This window comes from Delphinapterus leucas, chromosome 7 (genome assembly GCF_059928025.1).
Source record: "Delphinapterus leucas isolate spDelLeu-1000000601 "Yukka" chromosome 7, BTC_Dleu_Yukka2, whole genome shotgun sequence".
NCBI classification, from domain to species: Eukaryota; Metazoa; Chordata; class Mammalia; order Artiodactyla; family Monodontidae; genus Delphinapterus; species Delphinapterus leucas.
The window spans coordinates 85,607,246-85,634,566 of NC_143135.1; the positions used below are offsets into that span (position 1 = coordinate 85,607,246).

At 38.2% G+C, this 27,321-nt stretch overlaps 1 protein-coding gene across 5 annotated transcripts in view; it reads left to right on the plus strand.

Moving 5' to 3' along the window:
* Positions 1-27,321, plus strand: part of DDX10 (DEAD-box helicase 10) — a 287,937-nt gene that overhangs the window by 21,616 nt on the left and 239,000 nt on the right. For all 5 annotated transcript variants that reach the window (XM_089915515.1, XM_089915516.1, XM_089915517.1 and 2 more), the window contains exons 9-10: positions 3,806-3,890; positions 26,871-26,972. In XM_089915515.1, coding sequence (XP_089771641.1) covers positions 3,806-3,890; positions 26,871-26,972 — 187 coding nt within the window. The remainder of the gene's footprint in view (positions 1-3,805; positions 3,891-26,870; positions 26,973-27,321) is intronic.

A 27,321-nucleotide genomic window follows, 5' to 3' on the forward strand; every position in this document is an offset into this window, starting at 1 on the left:
TTGAAATCCTTTTTGTACCCTTTCCCAGTCTCACTATTTTCCCTCTCCTCCTTTCCATAGACATGTTTACTGTCATATAGTTGGTCGGTAACCTTTTAATTGAAGGCTCTTCACTTCTTGTCTATGATAGAATTCAGGGTGTCTGTGAACTTAGATGGGGAAAAAATTACATATATTCACTAACCTTTAACTGAGATTTAGCATTTCCTTCAATTATAAATGTAAGCAGTGAACTGTTGTGGTAGTACTTGTAACTTTGTCATCAATTGAAAATCATAGATATTTTCATTTTACATTACAGTTTCTGTAGATATCTTGGAATATTATTTACACTTAGTACTATTTTGATATTATGGTAGTTATTAGATATACAGCTAGGTTGTGTTATTTAATATGTTAGTAAATAAGCATATACATTGCTATATAAAAAAGTCAATAAAAATGTTTATTTCATTATAATTGCTTTCTCTTATAATCCTATATGTTTTACTTTATGCATTTAAAAAATATTCTGAAAAGGGGTTCATAGGTTTTAACTGTGGCACAAAAAATGTCAAGAATCTCTCCTAGTTTATTTTAAAAAGCTTATATGAATGTATTCATGAGCAATATATAGTATTATCTTATGTGTTTATGAAGTGTATAAAATAATATTATACATACCAGTCTATGACTTGCTTTCCAAGGCTTTCCATGTCAGTGTATAAAGTTCCAGTGTATTTATGTAGTATATCTCATAGTATGTCCAGGAGTTTCTTTAGAGTACACCAGTATCTTTTTTAAACTTTATTCTTAATTTTTCTCAGTTTTATTTCTTAATGAATAATATGCGATATGGGTAAAAATGAGTTATGAGACATAGCAAGCCGTACTCTACCCCTCCTCACTCTCCAGAAGCCATTATTTCTCTTGGTATTTAGCTTCATATTTCTAAGTACATTTCTTATATCAAGTTAATGATTGAGTTAAAATTAGTTTTGTGTTTCCTGTTCTAACTTTCCTCAGATGTTCCAGCAGATGTCACATTCCTAGTTTCCTAATAGTTCAAACACAGTCTGTTTCTTTTTCCCTTGGGATCTCCTTGTTGCAGCCTTTTAAAAGTCTTCAGCTCTTATCTGGACTGGTTGCTCCATAAGCCTGATGCATGTTTGTCATCGTGAGACTTTTCATTTGGGTCTTCATTGCTGTACATGGTCTTTCTCTAGTTGTGGCAAATGGGGGCTACTTTTCGTTGCAGTGCACGAGCTTCTCACTGTGGTGGCATCTGCAGAGCACAGGCTCTAGGCGCACAGGCTTCAGTAGTTGTGGCTCGCGGGCTTAGTTGCTCTGCAGCCTGTGGGATCTTCCCAGACCAGGGATTGAACCTTTGTCCCCTACATTGGCAGGCGGATTCTTAACCACTGCGCCACCAGGGAAGTCCCCTTCCTCTTTCTTGATTTATTATTATTATTGTTTTTTAAACTAAAGCTCATTCTTTAATAGCTTCCGAAGTAAGAGTGCATGGGAGGTACATTTTTTGAATTGTTGCATATCTGATAATGTCCTATTCTTGAATGATAGTTGTATTGAGAATAGAAATCTAGGTTGAAATAATTGTCTCTTAGAATTTTGCAGATAGTGCTCCATTGTCTTACGGTAGTCAGTATTATGTTGAAAAGACCTTTGCCTTTCTGATTCTGTTTTTTGTAGCCCCCTTTTCTTTTTCTGGCTGTTCTTAGTGTTTTCTGTTTATCTATGGAGTCCTGAAATTTTATGATAATGTGCCTTAGTGTGAGGTCCCATTTGTTGTATAGGTGCATTCAGTATATTTTTTCAATCTAGACCAGCAGTGTTCAATAGAATTTTCTTTGATCACTGAAATGTTCTGTGTCTGCACTGTCTAATACTATAGCTGCTAGCTACACGTGACAATTGACCACTTAAAATGTGTCCAGTGCAATGAGGAAAGATTGAGTTATTAATTCTATTAAATTTTAAACTTGAATACCTTCTGTATTGAGCAGCACACAATAGGGACTCATGTGTTTCAGTTGCAGGAAATATACTTCTGAATTGCTTCTTTGGTGATTTGATTAAATAAATATTCAGTATTTGTTTTGAGTATGTAATTACTGCTTACTAATGGGAAATTTGTGTACTTAGCTTGTTTCCTTTCTCACACCTTTTTTATAACATTTTCCCATTCCCCCCTTATTTTCTCTTTCTGGAAGAGTATTTGACCTCTTTGATCAATCCTCTAGTTTTCCTGTTTCTTCTGTTGCCATTTCATTGTCTTTTTCTTGTTATTTCTGGGGGATTTCTTGATTTTATATTTCAACTTTTCTGATTAAAATTTTAATGAAGTACCAAGAGTTCCTTTTTTATAGCCTCTTACTCTTATTTGATGGATGCAGTGTTTTAGCTCTCTGACGATATTAGGTTAAAGTTCTCTTCACATTGTTTCTGTTTCTGTTGAGTTTCATTTTTACTCTTTTATCTGTCTTTTCATTTTTGAGACTTTTCTTGATTGTCTGCAATTGACAGGCTTTTATTATATGTAACAGTGAGGCATCAAGAAGCTTATTTGAAGTGATTTGTATGTGGATGAGGCTTGTTGACTAACGGCCTTCATTGCGAGGGGATTTAGACGGAGTTGGTCATCTTGTGGAGGACGAGGATGTCAAAGTGTATTCTTTTTGAACATTCAGTCTCTCCAGATAAGAATACTTCAACCTCTTGAGCAGAAGGATTAAGCTTGCCGCTGGCTCTCTAGAAGCCTAGCAAGGAAGTAGACATAGAGGGCTCCCAGTCAGCATTCAGACTTACACTCAGTACCCCTGTTTTCACTCTGGCTCTGGTGCCTCTTTTTTCCACTCTCTCTGGTGTCTTGGCTTGAAGCCTTTCGCAAGAATAAGACTTTCTCTTTTCTTCAGGAGACCCAGTGTATAGGATCCTGGAGGGAACCTGAGGATCTGAGTGCTACTTTCAACCTATCTTCCTTTTTACAACCCTGAAATATATCCTTGCCTTCTGAGGTACCTGGTTACTTCAAGTCCCAAGGGAGAGAATTGTTCTAAATATATTTTTTCTGTTTTTCTTGGGTTATGCCCATTTAAATAGATTCAACCCTTTTGAATAGCTTGTATAACTTGGTTGTAGTTTTTATGCTCATAGGTATCCATAGGTATCATTATCTTCCCAAATATTTCTCTTTTTCTTTTTCCTTCCTTCCCTCCCTCCCTTAGCTTTTTTCTCTGTGATAGACATTGATCTGAAATCCTTATGGCAAAATCCATAAATGACTAAAGGTAATTCTCTTAAGTTGTTGAGACCAGGATCTCTGGGAATGAATGGAAACTTTTGCAGCCAGAAATAAATATGAAGTAATTATTGCTAGGAAATGGGGAGAGGGATTTAAAAAGACATCATTAATTTGAATGGAGATGGAAATAGCAGGAAAAGTAAATTTTCATTAAAATTTATCAACCAGTTTCATAGTTCACTGGGAGCTCATAAGAAGTGGTTCTTTTAGGTTATTAACTATCAGGATATTTCGTTATTTGTGTGACACAAAGCAGTCTGTCTCCTCTGTCAGATACAAAATAATCTTCACATTCAAACACTGTCATTAATTTTAGTTCAGTTTGTCAAAGAAGAGAAGTGTTTATTATCTCTTGGTTCATGCAATTAATTTTAATAGTGTCCACAGATGATATCTATCAGTTTGATGTGATGGAAAGCCCTGGCAAGCAATATTATAAAATAAAAATAGTGCAGCAGGAAGATCTTGGAACTGGTTTTTCAACTTGATATTCCTTCTGTACAGATTTCCCAGCTGTGAATTGGGTTCTTCAGTTTGATTGTCCAGAGGATGCCAACACATATATTCACAGAGCAGGTAGAACTGCCAGGTAGGTGTGCCAGCCTATTTCTTTGCTTTTGGTTTTATCTAAGCAAAAAAGTGTGCTTTCTGAACTGTGTACAAACAAAGAATGGAGGAATTCAGGTAAGTGACTGCTGGTTTGACATTTTTGTGACATTGGTTGCTAGCAAGTGGACAGCTCTTGCTAAGTCATTGTGGCCGAGACTTGATGATGAGGGCTGAGAAAAATCCATGAAGATCTTCTTTTAGTGTTTTTGTTCTAACTTTCTTCCCTTACTAAGCTTTTCATTAGAACTGCTCACTGAACATCATCTCTTTGATGAGGTATAAGACTGTTTATTCAATCTCTGTTTTCAGATGACAAAACTTGAGTGTTCTGAGCAGTTAAACATTTTGTGTGAAAATCCATAGAGCCAGGATTTGAACCAAGGCAGTCTGACTCCTGTAATCTAGATCTGTGCTCTTACCTTCTCTGGTATAGGTTCTAATAAGAGACAAGGTGGTTTTGAGTCATAGATTTCTCTTTTCCTTTTTTCTAGTGTGGGAATTAGAGGCATTGCTGGAGGCTACTCCCAAATACTCCCTTTTCACCTCCCCCCACCCCCAGTAAAAGTATCCTGTGTTTGCTCATGAATGTGGGGGAGCTATTTGGAAAAGAATATAGCAAAGTCAGTCATTTGGGAGGAAAGAGCATAGAAAGGTATATGAATGAATGAAAAGGATAACGTGCTATATCATTGCCATTGAGGTTGCAGTGAAGTTGGGAGATGTGTGCTGCAGGTAGAATTATAAATGTTAGCATCTTTATGGGTAATATTTGGTAGTACTTATCAAAAGCCTTAGAGTTCTTCCTTTTGCTTCAGTAATTCCATGTCCAGAAATTGATCTTAATAAAGTTTCTATAAAGGTGTTCATCTTACTGACATTTGTAATGGTAAGAATTGGAAATAACCAATTAAGTGTTAGACCCAAAATCACTAAGTATATGGCAGAAACAGAACTAGAATTCAGATTTTTTGACCCCGGATTTCAATCTTTTTCACTAAGTAACCATTCATGAAAGACCAACCACGTGTGAGGTACTGGATTAGGCCTGGTGTGAGCTTCTGCATGAAAATAAGATATAGTGTCCATTCCATTAAGGATGTTTTAGTACCTTGAAAACGGTCTATAGTAGAGGCATATACAGTATTAGAGGTATTGACAGAAGTTTTATGGAGCTCCTGTGGAAGTAGAGAAGAAAACTTCACAGAGGAGAAACAGTTGGGTTCAGTTTTGATTGGCAGATACAAGTTCTTGGGAGGCAACTTGATACAAGATATTTCTTCCTCTGTTAACTATGTGCTATATAATATATCTTTCTGTATTTTAACTCAGACTCAAATCCCAACTACTCTTGATAATTTTTTTTGAGGGAGGGACTACTAGAAAATACAAGAGTTCTATGTGTCCATATCGTAAAATGTGATCCTTTCCATAAGCATCTCCAAACACTGAGCCCCTAGTCAGTTGTAAAACATTGTTTCCTAAAGTTAAGGAATGGTCTGTGTGCCATGCAGTATTGCAGCCACTTGCAACATGTGGCTATTTAAATTTCAATTAAGTAAAATTAAATTAAAATAAAAATACAGTTTCTCAGTCACACTACTCACATTTAAACTGCTAATACCACATCTTGAACAGAGCAGGTATAGAACATTTCCATCATTGTGAAAAGTTCTTTTGAATACTACTGGTATATGTTTAAAATACATTTTACTTAAAATTGTTGAACCAAAGAACCATAGATTCATATAATAAAACCATAAAATAGAAAATCATAAAGACATTAGAGCTGAAAGTAATCTGGATTCACTCATTCATTTTTTCTATATGGATTTAACAAATACATATTAAGTGCCAGGCATTGTACATAGTAGGAGGTAAAACGAGCAAAACAGACATGATTCCTGACCTCGTTCATCTTGAAACCTGGAGGGAATACAGACAATAAAATGCATAATTTCAGTAGAATGTGATTGATTATTTACTCCTATCTCTAATTTTGTTGCAGTCATGAGAACACATGGCAACTCTCAGGTTTACACATGCAAAGAGAAATAGACATTTTTGTCTCCTGAGAGGTTATAATCTTTCTGAGTCACATAAACCCCCCTACTAACTAAAGGAAAGTTTTATTTCAGAGATTTCTGTAGGTTTTTGAGGTGTGAGCTTATTAACAGGCATTTTTACCTCACATAGATTCAAATATGAGGTTCTTCAAATGTGGGTATATTTTGTTTAAAAAAGAAAACTGGAAACAACCTAAATAATAATCACAATAAGGTTGTGATTGGTTATGATGTACTATCTCTTTGGTTTTACATTTTCTTTCTCATCAAAACTGCATGAGTATTTATAATATGGATGTCAGTGAGACATTAATGCTTAATGATGGAAGAGACACCAACTGTTGGTTTAAATGGACCAAGTTACTTCTGATTATTAAGCCACCAACTTCTATTTAATGAGTTCCCAGGGATGGCAGGATCTTTAAGACCCAAGATTTAAATCCTCATCTAGGGACTTCCTTGGTGGTCCAGTGGTAAAGAATTCACCTTGCAATGCAGGGGGCACGGGTTTGATCCCTGGTCAGGGAAGTAAGATCCCACATGCCGTGGGGCAACTAAGCCTGTGTGCCACAACTGCTGAGCTTGCGTGCTCCTCGACTAGAGAGCCCGCGTGCTGCACACTACAGAGCCCACGCACCCTGGAGCCAGTGCGCCACAACTAGAGAAGAGAAAAAACCCACACTCTGCAACTAGAGAGAAGCCCGCGCACTGCGACAAAGAGTCTGTGCACTGCAATGAAGAGCCCGTGCGGCACATGCCTCAACGAAGATTCCTCATGCCGCAACTAAAAGACCTGATGCAGACAAAAATAAGTAAATAATAAATAAATCTTAAAAAAAAAAGAAGAAATCCTCATCTAAGCAAAGTCTGTCATTCGCCAGCAGGCTTGCTTTTCTACCTGCCCTGCACCCATTTCAGCCAGTGGCCTCAAGTTTGAATGTGTCCTCTATCCTTTGCTTATCTAGGAAGTCCCTTTGGAGTTGAGTCTCATAAATTTCTTTGTATCTACTGTTCTTGGATGGCTTTAAAGGGAAAAAGTTTTTTTGTTTGTATTTGGTCAATTTTGTCGTTGTTTCAGTTGAAGTGGAGGTTTTTCCTGTTCTACAGCCTAACAAGATATAGAGCTCCTTCTTCCTATAATTTTCTAATTTTCATAAACTGTTTTAATGTTTAAACATTTTTCGATTGATTCAGATTTACCCTTTGGGCTGTTAAACGTGGGCTATGATCAAAATGTACTCATTTAAATTAAAAGCATTTCTTTTGACCAGCATGAAGAAGGAAAGGAGAGAATAGTACAATAGTGAAAGATAAAACTATTTAACAGTAGGATTGTACTAGAGGATTCAAAAGTAAGTCTTTTTTATTGTAATTATATAATTTGAGCAAGTAATAGAGTTAGAACTAGGCTCTGTGTATGATTTCATTGTACATTCAGACAGACTTGTCTTTAGACTGGTAACCTTTTGGTTTCTAGTGGGATCTAAGTAAATGGGACATAGGTAGAACAGCAGCTTTGTTTTCCATTTTGTAAGAAGGTACATGGTGCATCAGTGGTCTTTGTGTTGGATACATGTTTGGATTATCTTTCATAGTGAGATATTTAGAGAAGTCATTAGTAGTGGTTGGTGGAATTAATACACTGTTTAATTCTCCTCAGTAAATGTGTAGCATGTATGAATTTGTACATTTATCTCTGCACACATTTGCATTTCATGGCCCTGTGGGCCTCTGGATAGGTGAGGTTGGTGGATATCATCTCTCATTAGTGTATTGGACCAGGCCAGACAGGCTTTTTTAGATGTGCCAATGGTGTGGGCATGGACAGGTTAAACTGATTCCTTTATAGAATACATTTAGCAGTATTTTAAAATTATTCATCCTATATGAAGATTATTTGACATCTCAGTATATCAGGAAAAGTTTCAAGAAGGGGAAATATTTCAGGGTGCTTGGTTCCTGGAGAAGTTGTTAAAAATCTTATGTAGTTGAACATGCCATGGTAAGCATTAAATTGGTTTTAATGACTCAAGGTGAAGAGGAGGTACAACATCACAATGATTGTGTTTGAAGAGAGAATACCAATTTGAAAAACTATTATAATGTAGTTTCTAATATGGTCATTGATTTTTAAAGTACAAGCTTGTTTGACCCTTTGTAACCAATTAAAAATATTTTGAACTATTTTAGATGTATAGTTAGTGGAAAAGTTTAGGATATGTAATGCTTATTTTTTCTTTGTCAGTCTAATAAAAAAAAGAACCAAACTGCAAAAAGTTACCATTAATGGGCTTAGAGATAAATTAGAACTTTTGTGGGCCATCAGACTGGATAATTGAATTGAATAAAAGCTAAATTAAAGCTTGAAACTAATTAAAATCCTGTATATATGCTGTAATTAAAACTAGGTTGCCAGATAGTGTTTGCTTTTGGAAGTGAACTATACTATATGAATATTGAGAAATGAATTCACTGCTTTGTGGCAAAATAGCTAAGGTTTGGGGAATCTGTTTTTTTCCTTTACTGTGTTTTAGCTAAAAATAAAGGGTGGTTTAGGTACTTGTTGCCTTAAGTGCTTTATTCTGTTTTAATTTGTTCACCTGTTTAAAATTCTTTTGATCTTTAGTAATTGAGAGAAATTTGTTTTCTTAACTATCCACACCCCTTTTAACAAAATGATCTCGTTTAGGAAACAAGTGAGGCAAGGAATATGAATATAGTTTTTTTAAAGCCGTGTTCTGTGATACATTCTACCACTTAAAAGCGAATGTCTTTAGGGCTTGTAGTTTTTAGTACTCATAAAACCAAGCTCTTCTATTTCTTATAAAAATGCTCAGTTGAAAATAAAAAGGATTTGGGAATGGAAAGTCCTTACATATCAGATACTCCTAATTTTTAAAATGCTTTTATTTGGGCAGTAGGGGTCTGTGGGTGGAAGACGGGAGCTTATATATAACTGTGTATATTTAAACAGTTGGGAGTTTATATATAAGAGTTGGGACTTTATATATATAACTGCTTGGTTTTCCAGAGTGGTGGTAAAATTCCAGCAGTATTTCAACCGAGCCTTATTTGCCTGGCTGCATTTTGTGGATCTCAGATTTTGTTTGTGGGAGATTTAGGTAGCAAGATGTGATTCCAGTAGGGGGCAGCAGAGGCCAGTTCTTTGCATTGCACACTGGCTTGCATCAGTTTAGATTAAAAACAGCAAATATGAAGATGGGAAGTAGTTAAAATTTCTAATGTGATAACCTGTGCAGAGTTCATGGTTTGTTTGTGGTAAATACTAGTACTTTATGGAATAGATAATGAGAATTTTTAAAATAGTGTCTTTAATTGATTTGTAAATTGAAATAATAAAAGTGAAAAGACAATTACCATGAGCATTAATTTACTGAAACATACTGTGTATATCTTAGGTATAAGATAGGAACAGTCTTTGCTAGCGAGAATTCTTATTACTTTGATTCCTTCATTGACTGAAGATGCTAACTTTACTCAGCTCCTCCTAGATAGAGGCTGGTGCTTCCTCACATGGCCTTCTGCCTTTGTTGTTATCTAGGATTTAAAGCAAAAAGGCAAAACCAATGCTTTATTTTGCATCAAAAAACATTGAGCTGGGGTAGAGTATGACCACTATAGTTAGAGAGGTAGATAAGGGGGCTGATATTTCTTAGGAGTCTCTTATTTCCTAGCACTTCCCCCTTGCTCTCCTGCTGTCTATTCTCAATACAGCAGACAGAATGATCCTTTAAAAACACAATTCAGATCATGGGACTCCTCTGATGGCTCCCCATTTCATTCAGAATAAAAGCCAGTGTGACCTACTGGGCCTATGCTATTTATTCAACCCCCCTCCAATCTTATTTCCTGTTATTCTCTGCTTGTTATTATTCTCCGCTTGTTATTATTCTCCGCTTGTTCCCTTGCCACACTGGTCTTGCTATTTCTCCTGCATGCCAGGCATATTTTTACCTCAAAGCCTTTATATTATGTTTCTTCCACTGGAATGCTTTTCCCTCAAGTATCCACATGGCTGTCTTTCTTTACACTGCCCCAACCACTCCTCCTTACCTTGCCCTATATTATCTTTTTTCCATAGCACTTATCACCTTCAAATATACTATTTACTTATTTATTCTTGTTTTCTTTTTCTCTTCATTAGAGTGTAAGCTCCATAAAGGCAAAGGAGTTTGTCTACTTAATTGATGGTTCCAGAGCACTTAGAACAGGGTCTGGAACAGAGGAGGCACTTGAGATAACACAATTAGTTTCTCAAATCAGACTCATGAATCAGAGATAACATATAAATTATCTATTGTGGTGTAATGAATTACCCCACAACTTAGTGGCTTGAAGCAAGAACCATATATTATCTCATGGTATCTGTGGGTTAGGAATTCAGGTGTGGCTCATCTGGGTCTTCTGGCTCAGTCTGTCACAAGATTGCAAATCAAGGTGTCACAGGTACTTTAAGGCTCAACGGGGGTGGGGTGGGGGTGGGGGTGGGTCTCTTTCCAAGCTCACGCATGTGCTTGTTGACAAGATTCATTCTCTTGCTGGTTGTTGGTCAGAGGTGTCTTTCAGTTCCTTTCCATGTGGTCCTCCTCTTCAGAGGGCTTCTCACAATGTGGCATCTGGCAAATGAGAGAGCAAATGAGAGGGGAAGAAGGAGTACGGTGGAAGCAGCAATGTTTTTTATGACCTAGACTCAGAAGTCAAACTCCATTTTTTTTTTTTAATAATTGACATACAACATTATATTAGTTTCAGGTGTACAACATAACAATTCAGTATTTGTATATTTTGCAAAATGATCATCAAAATAAGTCTAATCTGTTACCATACACAGTTACAGAATTTTCTTTTCTTGTGATGAGAACTTTTAAGGTCTATTCTCTTAGCAACTTTCAAATATACAGTACAGTATTATTAACTGTAGTCACTGCGCTGTACATTACATCTGCATGACTTTTTTTTTTTTGCGGTACGCGGGCCTCTCACTGTTGTGGCCTCTCCTGTTGCGGAGCACAGGCTCCGGACGCGCAGGCACAGCGGCCATGGCTCACGGGCCCAGCCGCTCCGCGGCATATGGGATCTTCCCGGACTGTGTCCCCTGCATCGGCAGGCGGACTCTCAACCACTGCGCCACCAGGGAAGCCCGCATGACTTATTTTATAACTGAAATTTTGTTCCCCTTCTCCCATATTGTCTACTCCTTGCCCCCAGCCCCGGCAACCACCAGTCTGTTCTCTGTATCTATGAGCTTGGTTTTTTGTTTGTTTGTTTTTAGATTCCATATATAAGTGAGATCATACAGTATTTGTCTTCCTCTGACTTATTTCACTTATATTTTTAAATCTATTTTTGCCCCACCTGCTCCTGACATATTTTCTATAGTGTAATGCCCTTAAGGTCTTTTCATGTTGTTGCAAATGGCAATATTTCATTCTTTTTAACGCAAAATAATATTCCATTGTATATATATACTACATCTTCTTTATCCATTCATCCATTGGTGGACACTGAGGTTGCTTCCGTATCTTGGCAAGTGTAAATAATGCTGCAGTGAACATGAGGGTGCATATATCTTTTTGAGTTATTGTTATTCTTTTCTTTGGATAGATACCCAGAAGTGGAATTGCTGGATCACATGGTAGTTCTATTTTTAATTTTTAATTTTTTTGCATCTTTATTGGAGTATAATTGCTTTACAAAGGTGTGTTAGTTTCTGCTTTATAACAAAGTGAATCAGTTATACATATACATATGTTCCCATATCTCTTACCTCTTGCGTCTCCCTCCCTCCCACCCTCCCTATCCCACCCCTCTAGGTGGTCACAAAGCACCGAGCTGATCTCCCTGTGCTATGCGGCTGCTTCCCACTAGCTATATATTTTACGTTTGGTAGTGTATATATGTCCATGCCACTCTCTCACTATGTCACAGCTTACCCTTCGCCCTCCCCATATCCTCAAGTCCATTCTCTAGTAGGTCGGTGTCTTTATTCCTGTCTTACCCCTAGGTTCTTCATGACATTTTTCTTTTTTCTTAAATTTCATATATATGTGTTAGCATACGGTATTTGTCTTTCTCTTTCTGATTTACTTCACTCTGTACGACAGACTCTAGGTCCATCCGCCTCATTACAAATAGCTCAATTTCGTTTCTTTTTATGGCTGAGTAATATTCCATTGTATATATGTGACACATCTTCTTTATCCATTCATCCGGTGATGGACACTTAGGTTGTTTCCATCTCCGGGCTATTGTAAATAGAGCTGCAATGAACATTTTGGTACATGACTCTTTTTGAATTATGGTTTTCTCAGGGTATATGCCCAGTAGTGGGATTCTGGGTCATATGGTAGTTCTATTTATAGTTTTTTAAGGAGCCTCCATACTGTTCTCCATAGTGGCTGAACCAATTCACATTCCCACCAGCAGTGCAAGAGTGTTCCCTTTTCTCCATACCCTCTCCAGCATTTATTGTTTCTAGATTTTTTGATGATGGCCATTCTGACTGGTGTGAGATGATATCTCATTGTAGTTTTGATTTGCATTTCTCTAATGATTAATGATGTTGAGCATTCTTTCATGTGTTTGTTGGCAGTCTGTATATGTTCTTTGGAGAAATGTCTGTTTAGGTCTTCTGCCCATTTTTGGATTGGGTTGTTCGTTTTTTTGTTATTGAGCTGCATGAGCTGCTTATAAATTTTGGAGATTAATCCTTTGTCAGTTGCTTCATTTGCAAATATTTTCTCCCATTCTGAGGGTTGTCTTTGGGTCTTGATTATGATTTCCTTTGCTGTGCAAAAGCTTTGAAGTTTCATTAGGTCCCATTTGTTTATTTTTGTTTTTATTTCCATTACTCTAGGAGGTGGGTCAAAAAGGAGCTTGCTGTGATTTCTTTCATAGAGTGTTCTGCCTATGTTTTCCTCTAAGAGTTTGATAGTTTCTGGCCTTACATTTAGGTCCTTAATCCATTTTGAGCTTATTTTTGTGTATGGTGTTAGGGAGTGATCTAATCTCATACTTTTACATGTACCTGTCCAGTATTCCCAGCACCACTTATTGAAGAGGCTGTTCTTTCTGCACTGTACATTCCTGCCTCCTTTACCAAAGATAAGGTGACCATATGTGCATGGATTTATCTCTGGGCTTTTGATCCTGTTCCATTGATCTATCTTTCTGTTTTTGTGCCAGTACCATACTGTCTTGATTACTGTAGCTTTGTAGTGTAGTCTGAAGTCAGGGAGCCTGATTCCTCCAGCTCCGTTTTTTGTTCTCAAGATTGCTTTGGCTATTCAGGGTCTTTTGTCTTTCCATACAAATTGTGAAATTTTTTGTTCTAGTTCTGTGAAAAATGCCAGTGGTAGTTTGATAGGGATTGCATTGAATCTGTAGATTGCTTTGGGTAGTAGAGTCATTTTCACAATGTTGATTCTTCCAATCCAGGAACATGGTATATCTCTCCATCTATTTGTATCATCTTTAATTTCTTTCATCAGTGTCTTATAATTTTCTGCATACAGGTCTTTTGTCTCCTTAGGTACGTTTATTCCTAGATATTTGTTGCAATGGTAAATGGGAGTGTTTTCTTGATTTCACTTTCAGATTTTTCATCATTAGTGTATAGGAATGCCAGAGATTTCTATGCATTCATTTTGTATCCTGCTACTTTACCAGATTCACTGATTAGCTCTAGTAGTTTTCTGGTAGCATCTTTAGGATTCTCTATGTATAGTATCATGTCATCTGCAAACAGTGACAGCTTTACTTCTTCTTTTCTGATTTGGATTCCTTTTATTTCCTTTTCTTCTCTGATTGCTGTGGCTAAAACTATGTTGAATAAGAGCGGTGAGAGTGGGCAACCTTGTCTTGTTCCTGATCTTAGTGGAAATGCTTTCAGTTTTTCACCATTGAGGACAATGTTGGCTGTGGGTTTGTCATATGTGGCCTTTATTATGTTGAGGAAAGTTCCCTCTATGCCTACTTTCTGCAGGGTTTTTATCATAAATGGGTGTTGAATTTTGTTGAAAGTTTTCTCTGCATCTATTGAGATGATCATATGGTTTTTCTCTTTCAGTTTGTTAATATGGTGTATCACGTTGATTGATTTGCGTATATTGAAGAATCCTTGCATTCCTGGAATAAACCCCACTTGATCATGATGGATGATCCTTTTAATGTGCTGTTGGATTCTGTTTGCTAGTATTTTGTTGAGGATTTTTGCATCTATGTTCATCAGTGATATTGGCCTGTGGTTTTCTTTCTTTGTGACATCCTTGTCTGGTTTTGGTATCAAGGTGATGGTGGCCTCGTAGAATGAGTTTGGGAGTGTTCCGCCCTCAGCTATATCTTGGAAGAGTTTGAGAAGGATAGGTGTTAGCTCTTCTCTAAATGTTTGATAGAATTTGCCTGTAAAGCCATCTGGTCCTGGGCTTTTGTTTGTTGGAAGATTTTTAGTCACAGTTTCAATTTCAGTGCTTGTGATTGGTCTGTTCATATTTTCTATTTCTTCCTGATTCCGTCTTGGCAGGTTGTGCATTTCTAAGAATTTGTCCATTTTTTCCAGGTTGTCCATTTTATTGGCATAGAGTTGCTTATAGTAATCTCTCATGATCTTCTGTATTTCTGCAGTGTCAGTTGTTACTTCTCCTTTTTCATTTCTAATTCTATTTATTTGAGTCTTCTCCCTTTTTTTCTTGATGAGTCTGGCTAATAGTTTATCAATTTTGTTTATCTTCTCAAAGAACCAGCTTTTAGTTTTATTGATCTTTGCTGTCGTTTCCTTCATTTCTTTTTCATTTATTTCTGATCTGATTTTTATGATTTCTTTCCTTCTGCTAACTTTGGGGTTTTTTTGTTCTTCTTTCTCTAACTGCTTTACATGCAAGGTTAGCTTGTTTAATTGAGATGTTTCCTGTTTCTTAAGGTAGGATTGTATTGCTATAAACTTCCCTCTTAGAACTGTTTTTGCCGCATCCCATAGGTTTTGGGTCGTCGTGTCTCCATTGTCATTTGTTTCTAGGTATTTTTTTATTTCCTCTTTGATTTCTTCAGTGATCACTTTGTTATTAAGTAGTGTATTGTTTAGCATCCATGTGTTTGTGTTTTTTACAGATCTTTTCCTGTAATTGATATCTAGCCTCATAGTGTTGTGGTCGGAAAAGATGCTTGATACTATTTCAATTTTCTTAAATTTACCAAGGCTTGATTTGTGACCCAAGATATGATCTATCCTGGAGAATGTTCCATGTGCACTTGAGAAAAATGTGTATTCTGTTGTTTTTGGATAGAATGTCCTATAAATATCAATTAAGTCCATCTTGTTTAATGTATCATTTAAAGTTTGTGTTTCCTTATTTATTTTCATTTTGCATGATCTGTCCATTGATGAAAGTGGGGTGGTGAAGTCCCCTACTATGAATGTGTTACTGTCGATCTCCCCTTTTATGGCTGTTAGTATTTGCCTTATGTATTGAGGTGCTCCTATGTTGGGTGCATAAATATTTACAATTGTTATATCTTCTTCTTGGATCGATCCCTTGATCATTATGTAGTGTCCTTCTTTGTCTCTTGTAATAGTCTTTATTTTAAAGTCTATTTTGTCTGATATGAGAATTGCTACTCCAGCTTTCTTTTGGTTTCCATTTGCATGGAATATCTTTTTCTATCCCCTCACTTTCAGTCTCTATGTGTCTCTAGGTCTGAAGTGGGTCGCTTGTAGACAGCATATATATGGGTCTTGTTTTTGTATCCATTCACCCAATCTGTGTCTTTTCGTTGGAGCATTGAGTCCATTTACATTTAAGGTAGTTATCGATATGTATGTTCCTATTCCCATTTTCTTAATAGTTTTGGGTTCATTATTGTAGGTCTTTTCCTTCTCTTGTGTTTCTTGCCTAAAGAAGATCCTTTAGCATTTGTTGTAAAGCTAGTTTGGTGGTGCTGGACTCTCTAAGCTTTTGCTTGTCTGTAAAGGTTTTAATTTCTCCATCAACTCTGAATGAGATCCTTGTTGGGTTGAGTAATCTTAGTTGCAGGTTTTTCTCCTTCATCACTTTAAATATGTCTTGCCAGCCCCTTCTGGCTTGTAGAGTTTCTGCTGAAAGGTCAGTTGTTAACCTTATGGGGATTCCCTTGTGTGTTATTTGTTGTTTTTCCCTTGCTGCTTTTAATATGTTTTCCCTGTATTTAATTTTTGACAGTTTGATTAATATGTGTCTTGGCGTATTTCTCCTTGGATTTATCCTGTATGGGACTCTCTGTGCTTCCTGGACTTGATTAACTATTTCCTTTCCCATGTTAGGGAAGTTTTCAACTATTATCTCTTCAAATATTCTCTCAGTCCCTTTCTTTTTCTCTTCTTCTTCTGGAACCCCTATAATTCAAATGTTGGTGCGTTTAATGTTGTCCCAGATGTCTCTGAGACTGTCCTCAGTTCTTTTCATTCTTTTTTCTTTATTCTGCTCTGCAGTAGTTATTTCCACTATTTTATCTTCCAGGTCACTTATCCGTTCTTCTGCCTCAGTTATTCTGCTCTTGATCCCTTCTAGAGTATTTTTAATTTCATTTATTGTGTTGTTCATCGTTGCTTGTTTCATCTTTAGTTCTTCTAGGTCCTTGTTAAATGTTTCTTGCATTTTGTCTATTCTGTTTCCAAGATTTTGGATTATCTTTACTATCAGTATTCTGAATTCTTTTTCAGGTAGACTGCCTATTTCCTCTTCATTTGTTAGGTCTGGTGGGTTTTTATCTTGCTCCTTCATCTGCTGTGTGTTTTTCTGTCTTCTCATTTTGCTTATCTTACTGTTTTCGGGGTCTCCATTTTGCAGGCTGCAGGTTCGTAGTTCCCGTTGTTTTTGGTGTCTGTCCCCAGTGGCTAAAGTTGGTTCAGTGGGTTGTGTAGGCTTCCTGGTGGAGGGGACTAGTGCCTGTGTTCTGGTGGATGAGCTGGATCTTGTCTTTCTGGTGGGCAGGTCTGCGTCTGGTGGTGTGTTTTGGGGTGTCTCTGGACTTACTATGATTTTAGGCAGCCTCTCTGCTAATGGGTGGGGTTGTGTTCCTGTCTTGCTAGTTGTTTGGCATAGGGTGTCCAGCACTGTAGCTTGCTAGTCGTTTAGCGAAGCTGGGAGCTGGTGTTGAGATGGAGATCTATGGGAGATTTCTGCCGTTTGGTATTATGGGGAGCTGGGAGGTCTCTTGTGGACCAGTGTCCTGAAGTTGGCTCTCCCACCTCAGAGGCACAGCACTGACTCCTGGCTGCAGCACCAAGAGCCTTTCATCCACACGGCTCAGAATAAAAGGGAGAAAAAGTAGAAAGAAAGGAAGGAAGGAAGGAAGAAAGGAAAGAAAGAAAGAGAGAAAGGAGGGAGGGAGGAAGGAAGGAAGGAGGGAGGGAAGGAAGGTAAAGTAAAATAAAATAAAGGAAGATAAAATAAAGTTATTAAAGTAAAAAATAATTATTAATAAAAAAATTCATTTTTAAAGAAAAAAACAAAAAACAAGGGACGGATAGAACCCTAGGACAAATGGTGGAAGCAAAGCTATACAGAGAAAATCTCACACAGAAGCATAGACATACACAAAATAGGAAAAGGGGAAAAAATCATAAATCTTGCTCTCAAAGTCCACCTCCTCAATTTGGGATGATTCGTTGTCTATTCATGTATTCCACAGATGCGGGGTACATCAAGTTGATTGTGGAGCTTTAATCCGCTGCTTCTGAGGCCGCTGGGAGAGATTTCTGTTTCTCTTCTTTGTTCTCACAACTCCCAGGGCTCAGTTTTGGATTTGACCCCGCCTCTACGTGTAGGTCTCTGGAGGGTGTCCGTTCTTCGCTCAGATAGGACGGGGTTAAAGGAGCAGCTGCTTCGGGGACCCTGGCTCACTCAGTTGGTGGGGTCGGAGGGGTACGGAGTGCCGGGCGAGCCTGCGGCGGCAGAGACCGGCATGACGTTGCACCAGCCTGAGGCGCGCCGTGTGTTTTCCCCGGGAAGTTGTCCGTGGGTCCCGGGACCCTGGCAGTGGCGGGCTGCACAGGCTCCCTCGAAGGGGGGTGTGGATAGTGACCTGTGCTAGCACACAGGCTTCTTGGTGGCGGCAGCAGCAGCCTTAGGGTCTCATGCCCGTCTCTGGGGTCCGCGCTTGTAGCCGCGGGTCACGCCCGTCTCTGGAGCTCCTTTAAGCAGCGTTCTTAATCCCCCCTCCTCGCGCAGCAGGAAACTAAGAGGGAAGAAAAAGTCTCTTGCCTCTTCGGCAGGTCCAGACTTTTCCCCGGACTCCCTCCTGGCTAGCCGTGCTTCACTAACCCCCTGCAGGCTGTGTTCACGTCTCCAGCCCTAGTCCTCTCCCTGTGCTCCGACCAAAGCCCGAGCCTCACCTCCCAGCCCCGTCCGCCCCGGCGGTTGAGCAGACAAGCCTCTCGGGCTGGTGAGTGCCCGTCGGCACCGATCATCTGTGCGGGAATCTCTCTGCTTTGCCGTCCGCACCCCTGTTGCTGTGCTCTCTTCCGCAGCTCCGAAGCTTCCCCCTCCGCCACCCGCAGTCTCCGCCCGCGAAGGGCCTTCCTAATGTGTGGAAACCTTTCCTCCCTCTCAGCTCCCTCCCACTGGTGCAGGTTCCGTCCCTATCCTTTTGTCTCTGTTTATTCTTTTTTCTTTTGCCCTACCCAGGTACGTGGGCACTTTCTTGCCTTTTGGGAGGTCTGAGGTCTTCTGTCAGCGTTCAGTAGGTGTTCTGTAGGGGTTGTTCCACGTGTAGATGTATTTCTGGTGTATCTGTGGGGAGGAAGGTGATCTCCATGTCTTACTCTTCTGCCATGTTCCCCAGCTCCACCTATTTTTAATTTTTTTGAGGAACCTCCATACTGTTTTCTATACTGACTGCACCAATTTACATTCCCACCAACAGTGCACAAGGGTTCCCTTTTGTCCACAGCCTTGCCAACACTTGTCATTTCCAACCTTCTGTATAATAGCCATTCTGACAGTTGTGAGGTGATTATCTCATAGTGGTTTTGATTTGCATTTCTCTGATGGTTAGTGATGTTAAGAACCTTTTCATGTACCTGTTGACCATTTGTATGTCTTCTTTGAAAAAAATGTCTCCGCAAGCCCATTTTTTGAATGAGATTCTTTGGTTTTTGCTATTGTGTGAATTCCTTGAATATTTTATTTTATTTTGGTTTTTAAAATTTATTTATTTATTTATGGCTGCGTTGGGTGTTTGTTGCTGCGTGCGGGCTTTTCTCTAGTTGTGGTGGGCGGGGGCTACTCTTCATTGCGGTGCGCAGGCTTCTCATTGTGGTGGCTTCTCTTGTTGCAGAGCACGGGCTCTAGGCACGTGGGCTTCAGTTGTTGTGGCACGCAGGCTCAGTAGCTGTGGCTTTCGGGCTCTAGAGTGCAGGCTCAGTAGTTGTGGTGCATGGGCTTAGTTGCTCCACAGTATGTGGCATCTTCCCTGACCAGTGCTTCAACCCGTGTCCCCTGCATTGGCAGGCGGATTCTTAACCACTGCGCCACCAGGGAAGCCCCCTTGAATATTTTAGAACTTACCAGATATATGGTTTGCAAATATTTTCTCCCATTCAGTAGGTTGTCTTTTTATTTTGTCGATGGTTTCGTTTTCTGTGCAGGAGCTTTTTAGTTTGATGTAGTCCCACTTGTTTGTTTTTGCTTTTGTTGCCTTTGCTTTTGGTGTCACACACAAAAAATCATTGCCAAGAGCAGTGTCAACACTTCATCTTGGCCAGGAGGCCCAGATTACAGTTAAGTCCCCTGCATACAAACGCGTTCCGTTCCGAGAGCGCGTTCATAAGTCCAATTTGTAAGTCCAACAAAGTTAGCCTAGGTACCCAACCAACACAGTCGGCTATATAGTACTGTACTGTAATAGGTTTATAATACTTTTCACACAAATAATACATAAAAAACAAACACAAAAAATAAAGAAAACATTTTAAATCTTACAGTACAGTACCTTGAAGAGTACAGTAGTATAGTACAAGAAGAGTATAGTACAAGAAGTACAAGAAGAGTTACTGACTGGAGGAGGGAGAGGAGGTGGGAGATGGTAGAGCTGAAAGATTGTCAGCAGTGGGAGACGTAGGGCAAGCTGCAGCTTCACTCATGCCTGACGTTGATGGCACAGGTTCTGGTTCCTTGTTGGATTCAACTCTCTCTACCCTCTTGAAAAAACAATCCAGTGATGTCTGGGTAGTAGCTCTTTTTTTCTCATCATAGATGGCATGGTAGCACTGGATTGCATTTTGAAGAGCTGCTGCAACCTTTGTGTACCGTTCTACGTTAGGGTCCTATGCCTGAAAAACTTATCAGTGCCTCCTTAAATAAAGAAAATCCCCTTGCCGTTTCCTGTGTTGTAATCTCTTCGGTTCTTCAGTTACTTCTTCCTCTTGTCTCTCTTGGTCCTTTCTCTGGGCCTCCAATTCCATCAGATCTTCATTAGTAAACTCCTCGTGTTGTACAGCAAAGGGTTCAATGAAGTCGTCCTCTTGCAGATCTAGCTTGAAATAACGATACTTTATAGTATTACTGTACTCTAAACAGTACTGTACAGTAAAGTACACAAAAGCACAACCACCTGTAGAGGATGCATGCACATGACAATGTACGCCAGACACATGAACTAACTTATGTGATTGGACACGCGAATGCACGTTTGCATCTTTGAAAGCTCGCAACTTGAAGATTTGTGTGTAGGGAACTTACTGTATTGGGAGCCAGTAATTTAGAAGCTGCCTACCACACCTAATGTCAAACTTCACTAGTATGTAATTTCAAGTACAAAGGTAATCACGCAGTATAGGTGAAGGCAGGAAGAGGTCTGGGACCTCCATTACAGCTCCACAGGTGCATTCTTGCCACATCAGGGTGTGCTGTGGCCCAGATTAACCTCAGAGTCTCTAAGTGATATACGAGGTTTATCATTTACACCGATGGGCCACTGGTATAGTTACAAAGCTGATCCCAGAGACCTACTCCTTAAATGCATAGACTGTAAACAAACCTGGTACATCGTCTTAGTATCTCATAGATGAGGACTCTCATGCTAGCAGATCTACCATGTTTGTTTCCCAGGAGGCTTGTCATTGGTATGTTTACGAGGAGGTTTGACTATATCACTTGTTTTTTTGGCCAGGGTAGCTTCTTCCCTGCTCCCTTCTGCACCTCCACAGTGAATGATGGGTTGTGGCTTAGCCATTCACTTCCTAACACATAGCTGGGTGAATATGAATGAACTCATTTAGCCTTTATAATAACCTTATGAGAGAAGTCTTCTTATTAAAAAACTGTTTCTCAGAGATTGTGAGGTAAAATGTGTCTAAGATCACTCAGGAAGTACCATGGCTGGGGTTTATACTTGGGTCTTTCTGACTCTACAGCTCATGTTCTTGTCATTGTGCCCCAAACTAGCCGTTTTCATTTAATGAAGTCTAGTGGCCGTTGCTTCCATGCAGGGCTTCTAGAATGTATGAAAGGCAGGTACTTGGAGAAGGAAAGTAGATATTTCTATTTGAGTTTGCTGCCATTCATGGTCATGAGGATAAACTAAAAATATATGCATTTTCCTTCTTTATTTGGACTGTGAGAGACAGATATCCCATAGTTGATCAAACACTGTCCTTAAAAGTCAAGAAGTTTAGGTTTGGACATGGCTCTGATGGCTGTGTACCCTTTGAACTTGTGTTGTTAACCTCTTTAAGCCTCAGTTTCTTCTCTCGTAAAATGGGATTGATCATATCTCTCAGGTTCCTAAAAGTATAATTTTAGGTAGTATCAGTACCACTTTTGTATAGGTTTTCTTTTTCTTTTTAATCTATTAAAACTTTAGTCTTTTTCAAAAAAAAAATTCTTTTCTGGGGACAGAGTTGACAGAGTTTAATGATTTCTACCCTTACCCTGTGAGCTTCATAAATCCTTATACTTACTCAGTTTGCTAGAAGCTCTCCATGCAACGCATGTTAGCCAGCTTGGCTTCTTTCCAGTTATTTTATGGTGAACCTCATTTGTCAAACTGTTGAGCCTATGTGGTATACCTGTTTGTATTTCTAAGATCTTAGGCTGCAGATGACTTCATCTTTCCTGGAATATTTCCCAGTCTGTCTTTTTCTTTTTTAAATCTAGTGTAGTATCTTTAGATCCTGGAATAAGCTCTGCTTTGTACCACGTTGTGCAGGAGGAGCAGAACAATTGGACTCTGATTCTTATGGCTGTCTGTCTGCCTCTGTATGGCTGACTGCACTGTCCTCCCACAGTGATAGGAACTCTTGGGGCTGGTTGCCACAGGTAAGGCTAAGGCATAGGGAGAATAGAAGCAGACACAGGGCGGGGACAAAAGAGAGAAGGGCTGTGGAATAGCAGAGTGTGACCAACAGTTGTCTCCATTTCACCACCTCTTGATCATACTTGTATTGTGAACAATGACTAGTATATTAATACAGTCACAGGTGTAGAATTAAGGTCCTAAAGGGACCTAGATCATCTCACTCAAACTGTATAATTTATAAATAAGAAAATGCAATATATAATGATAAAATGACTCATTATCCAAGTTTATAAAGCTAATGAATAGTAGAACTGGGACTTGAAATCAGTTCTGTTGATTCCAAATCCAGTATTTCATCTGCTAGTGCAACATCTAGTGGTTTGTTTGCATTTTTTCACCCACCAAATATTTAGTCACCAGCTTTTAGGTACATAAGATATATGTTAGGTCTGAAAGTCAAATTCATACACGTTAATTTAACGGTCAAGATAAGAGAATACACTAATATTGGTAGTACTAGGATGTGTTAAACAAGGTAAGAGTTAGATGTAGATTTTTAAAGCTTATAAAGTTTTTACTAACTTGTGTTTTATTACAAAAGAAATGCTTATTTATTATACAAATTTGAGACAATGAGCAAAAAGTTAAACCACACAAATTCTACCACCTAGAAAAATTTCTTTTACGTGTATGTTTGTATATATATATTTTTAAATTACAAAAGTCGAATCCTTCTAAACATTCTTTTATAACCTGATTGATAACCTGGAGAACCAGGCTGGGAGAACTCAGAGTGGCAGTTGTGAACACTGTCAGATCCTGCTGCAGCAGTTGTTGAAGGTAGGAGTGAGCAAGGTTTAAGGGCCATTTAAAGACTCAACTAGAATGGAGTTTGTGTTGAGGAATCTGAATTGGAGGATTAATGGTTCTTGGGTAGAAGGCAAACTATTGCCAGAATGGCAAGGCCTTTTTCCCTTCCTCTGGCCATATTGTTTCAAGGTTATTTCATTGGAAGAATTACCATTGGGATCCAAGAGTCAGTGGTTTGGATCTCTTAATTTAGCTAGAGATACAAGTGAGCTGTAGGGTGTAGAAGTAAGTTTCCTGATATCAGACAGTTACGGTCAATCTATTGAGGATCCTTCTTTCCGGACAGAATCCTGCTATAGTTGAAAAGGAGTATGGAAGTGAAAGTGTAGTCGTCAGCTCATTATGTAGTCATCAGCTGATTATTTATTTATTTAGGCCAATTTCTTGGCCTTTCAGGAACTTTTTTATTTGCTTCCTCTATTGGTTGCTTGCTTTTAAGATTGGCAAATTAATGTAAAATGAAGCTTATCATAAATTCTGAAGAGTTACATAAATGTAACTGATGGTATTAACACTGATGGTAAAAATGAGACTTTTTGTTTTGTTTCAGATGCAGGGCTTTTTTTTTTTGATGCCTACAGTGTTTCTTAAAATAATCTGTCTAAATATATAGAACTTTAAAATGTAGGTCTTATGAAGAACATTTATTTCTCTATGCATATATTTAGCCTTGGGTCTTGGATATTGCTTTGGAAATATAAAGCTAGCTCATGGGTAAATAGATTATTCTTGTAAGCATTTTTTAAAAAGGGGGGCAAATGTGCTTATGCTTTTTTAAAAGTGCTTTTCTTTTTGAAATAAAAGCTTACTGGAAAATTTTGGGTGTTGGTATGTGGGAGATAATTTGTGCTTTACATTGTTTCTGGGAAAAGATGTGTGTGATGTAAAATAGGTAAAATAACCAGTGATGATCTTTATTAAAAGATGCTTGCTTTGTGGGATTCGACTTTGGACATGTTTTTCCATTTTCCTTTGGGAATCTTTTTCTTCTGAATTTCAGTGTTGCAGTCTGTCTTAACCTTAGCCTTTTATGTGTATATTCTGTTAGGTATATTCTGTTAAAGGTTTGAATATGGCCCCTTTGTGACTTTACTCGTGCCTTATCCTCCTAGATTGTCCCTGGATGCATGAATGGGTAGATAAGATAGATGTAGATGGTTAGACTTATTTTTGCTTATGAGTCAGTCTGAAGATTGAGATCTTCATTGGATTCCCTTTTGATATCCTAGAGATTTCTCTTTACCCCTTTGCTACAGCTCTGGCCTAAGTAGACTTTGGAAGCCTTTTTATTTTCTTTCTCCATCTCTGAATTTGGATGTGGAATGTTAGAAGCGTTTGTTATCCTTCAACCCACTCATCTCCCTTATTCCTAATTGTTTTTCTTTGTACCACATGAAATAAGCTTTTTTACTTATGAAGGTAACTGATTTTACTTCAAGAGTCGGGCTGCTTTGAGGGTATTTGGTAAGTGCATACATAGTGACTCAGTATTAACTGATCTGTGTCCTCTTTGACCTTCACCCTGTCCTTGGTAAAATTTTAGAATTTCAGTAGTTGTGATGTCTTTCAGATATCTTGTTTGTTCAGGTACCTCACTACTTCATAGGCTAATAATTTCTGCTCACAGCTAGTTTAGTCCAACATTGCTTAGGGGAAATGCTTTAAATTCATATTTCTTCATAGTAAATTAAGATGAAACGTTTCAGTCATACTAGTCTGTATTAAAATACAGTGAAGAAGTTTTTCAGTTGTGAAACAGATTCTTTGTAAAAGGAGTAAATGTATGCTTAATTACTTTCATCTCCCTGTTTAATACACAAGCATTTAGAAAACATGGAATAAACAAACAAGCACAAAGTAGACAAAACTACCCACTGGACTCTCTCAAATGCTGTTTTCCCCCTGGAAAACTTGACTCTCCCCTAACAGTTGACTAATTCCTAATTGTTCTTTAAATCTCAGCTCTTAGATGTCATTTTCTCAGGGCAGTTTTTTTTCTTTTTTTTTTTTAAACTCCTAGAGCACATTGTGTAGAGCTCTGTGTTATGTGTTCTTGTAGCTTCCCATATGTCTACTGTAGCAGTCATATCACTTTGTTGTTATTATGGGTTTTATGTCTATCCCTAATAGTCTGTAAGCTCTGTGACAGCCAGAACTGTATCTGTTTTATCACTCTATTTCAGTGCCTGGTATATAGTAGCCCCTTAATTTTTTTAAATTTATGAATTAACTTTAACCTTTTAATACTTTTGATGTTTTATTTCATACTTTTCTATGTGTCTGGGCACACATAAAAATATATAAACACATACTTTTGTAATGCTATTACACTGGAGTTTTTTTACCCTTTTGTGTAGGAATAGAATTTTGAAATCAACATGTGAGGTAAAAATTGCTCTTCAGTCTTTGGATTGACAGTAAGTCAACAAAGTCAGTTTCCCTCCAGTGTACAGTGATAAAGGTCTGCTTATATACAGTGGTAGTTGGTCTCTCTAGAGACTTATCCAAGGTCCTCTAAAACCAGACTCTCATGTACCTTCCGGCAATCTTTCCTGCTGTGCACTTACATACACTGGCTTCGGTTGAATTTCTCCTATCTTTAGTTTACTCCGTGTTTGTCTTGTATTTTCTGGTTCCCGCTCCTTTGTTCATGCCATTTTTCCTCTTTGGAATACCTTAGCTTTAACCTTTCTATCCATTTTTAAGGCCCACCTCAAATTCCATCTGCTGTGACATGTTTCTCTTTTTCTCTGGCTAACCCTTAGTGTCCTCCTTTCACTTCTGAGTTCATGGTGCTTTATTGCCAGTGGTTATCCTTTGACACTTGGTGATTTACCATTTTGGGACTGTTTTTTGAGTCTCTTGCTTTTGTGTGAGTTTGTCTTTTCTGGTAACCATATTGTTGGATCACTGAAGGCAGGGATATTCATCTTCTATTTATTTGTGTTCTTCACAATTTATACCTGGCACAAAGTTTCTCAGTAAATAGTTTATTTGATTAACTATAAAAATTTATTTGCCCCTCATATTTATAGCATGAACCCTGAAGAGAATTCTTTGTCTTTAAGAAATTTCTACAAATACCTGATTCTATTCTGTCTTACTGCTTTCATGTAATATCTAAGGTGTCCAGGAAATCTGTATATAAGTAGCACAAGAAGCTTAAATAACTATGGGGTGCCTTATGGCCCACTTACATAGAAATTTTTGATGGTGCACCTATATACTAGGTGAAGGAAGAGAAATCATGGATTAGAGGTAGTAAGTTTTTCAGCAGAGCAGAGATCCATTCCTTATAACTGATGCCTCTGAACTCTGAACCATGTTATTCCCAAGGTAGAAGAAAAATTTCCAGGAAGATGATTAGATTTCCTTAATGTATTGGAAGCCATGTTTATTAAATGATTAATTTTATTACATCAGTCTTGTGACTGGAATGAGAAATTGTCTCCTTGCTATAGGTAGACTGTTATTTAAGAAATTCTTCTTAATTGATTTGTTTCTTCTACTGTGGTATAGCCTAAAAATCAATGGGAATTGTAACTAGTGATGAATTTTGAAAAAGGTGTTCAAGAGCCCTAGTTTTCTGTTGTCACAGATGTTAAAAAAAAATGGTATTCCTCATATTTACTAATTTGGTGAACTTGCTTTCTTGTTACCTGTTCATCAAACTGTTAAAATGTAAAGTGCAGATTGCATTAATGTGGAAGGGATTTTGTTTGATTTTTGTTTAGGTACAAAGAGGATGGTGAAGCTTTATTAATTTTGCTTCCCTCAGAAGAAAAAGGGATGGTGCAGCAGCTTCTTCAGAAGAAAGTGCCTGTGAAGGAAATCAAGTAAGAACTATTTGCTGTCTTGATATTATTGTTAGAAAAATGAAGGCATGAAATTATTATGCCTAATTATGTATACCTAATTCCCTCCTCCCTCTAAGCTTTTCTGCTGTATGATTTTGGACTTTTTGTTTGCTTTGTTTTTAACAACTTTTTTAGAAGACTGTCATCGGAGAAAACAAGATGAAAAAGAGACCTTGTTAGCATCAGGAGGCATTGATGGTTGAAAGAATTAAACCTCTTGGCTGAACTTATTTTTGGGGTTGTCTGTCTATTTCAGAGGATTGTCCTCTCCTGTCATTGAAGATGTTTAGATTGAGTGTCAGCAGAATTGATTGTAGTCTCACTTATA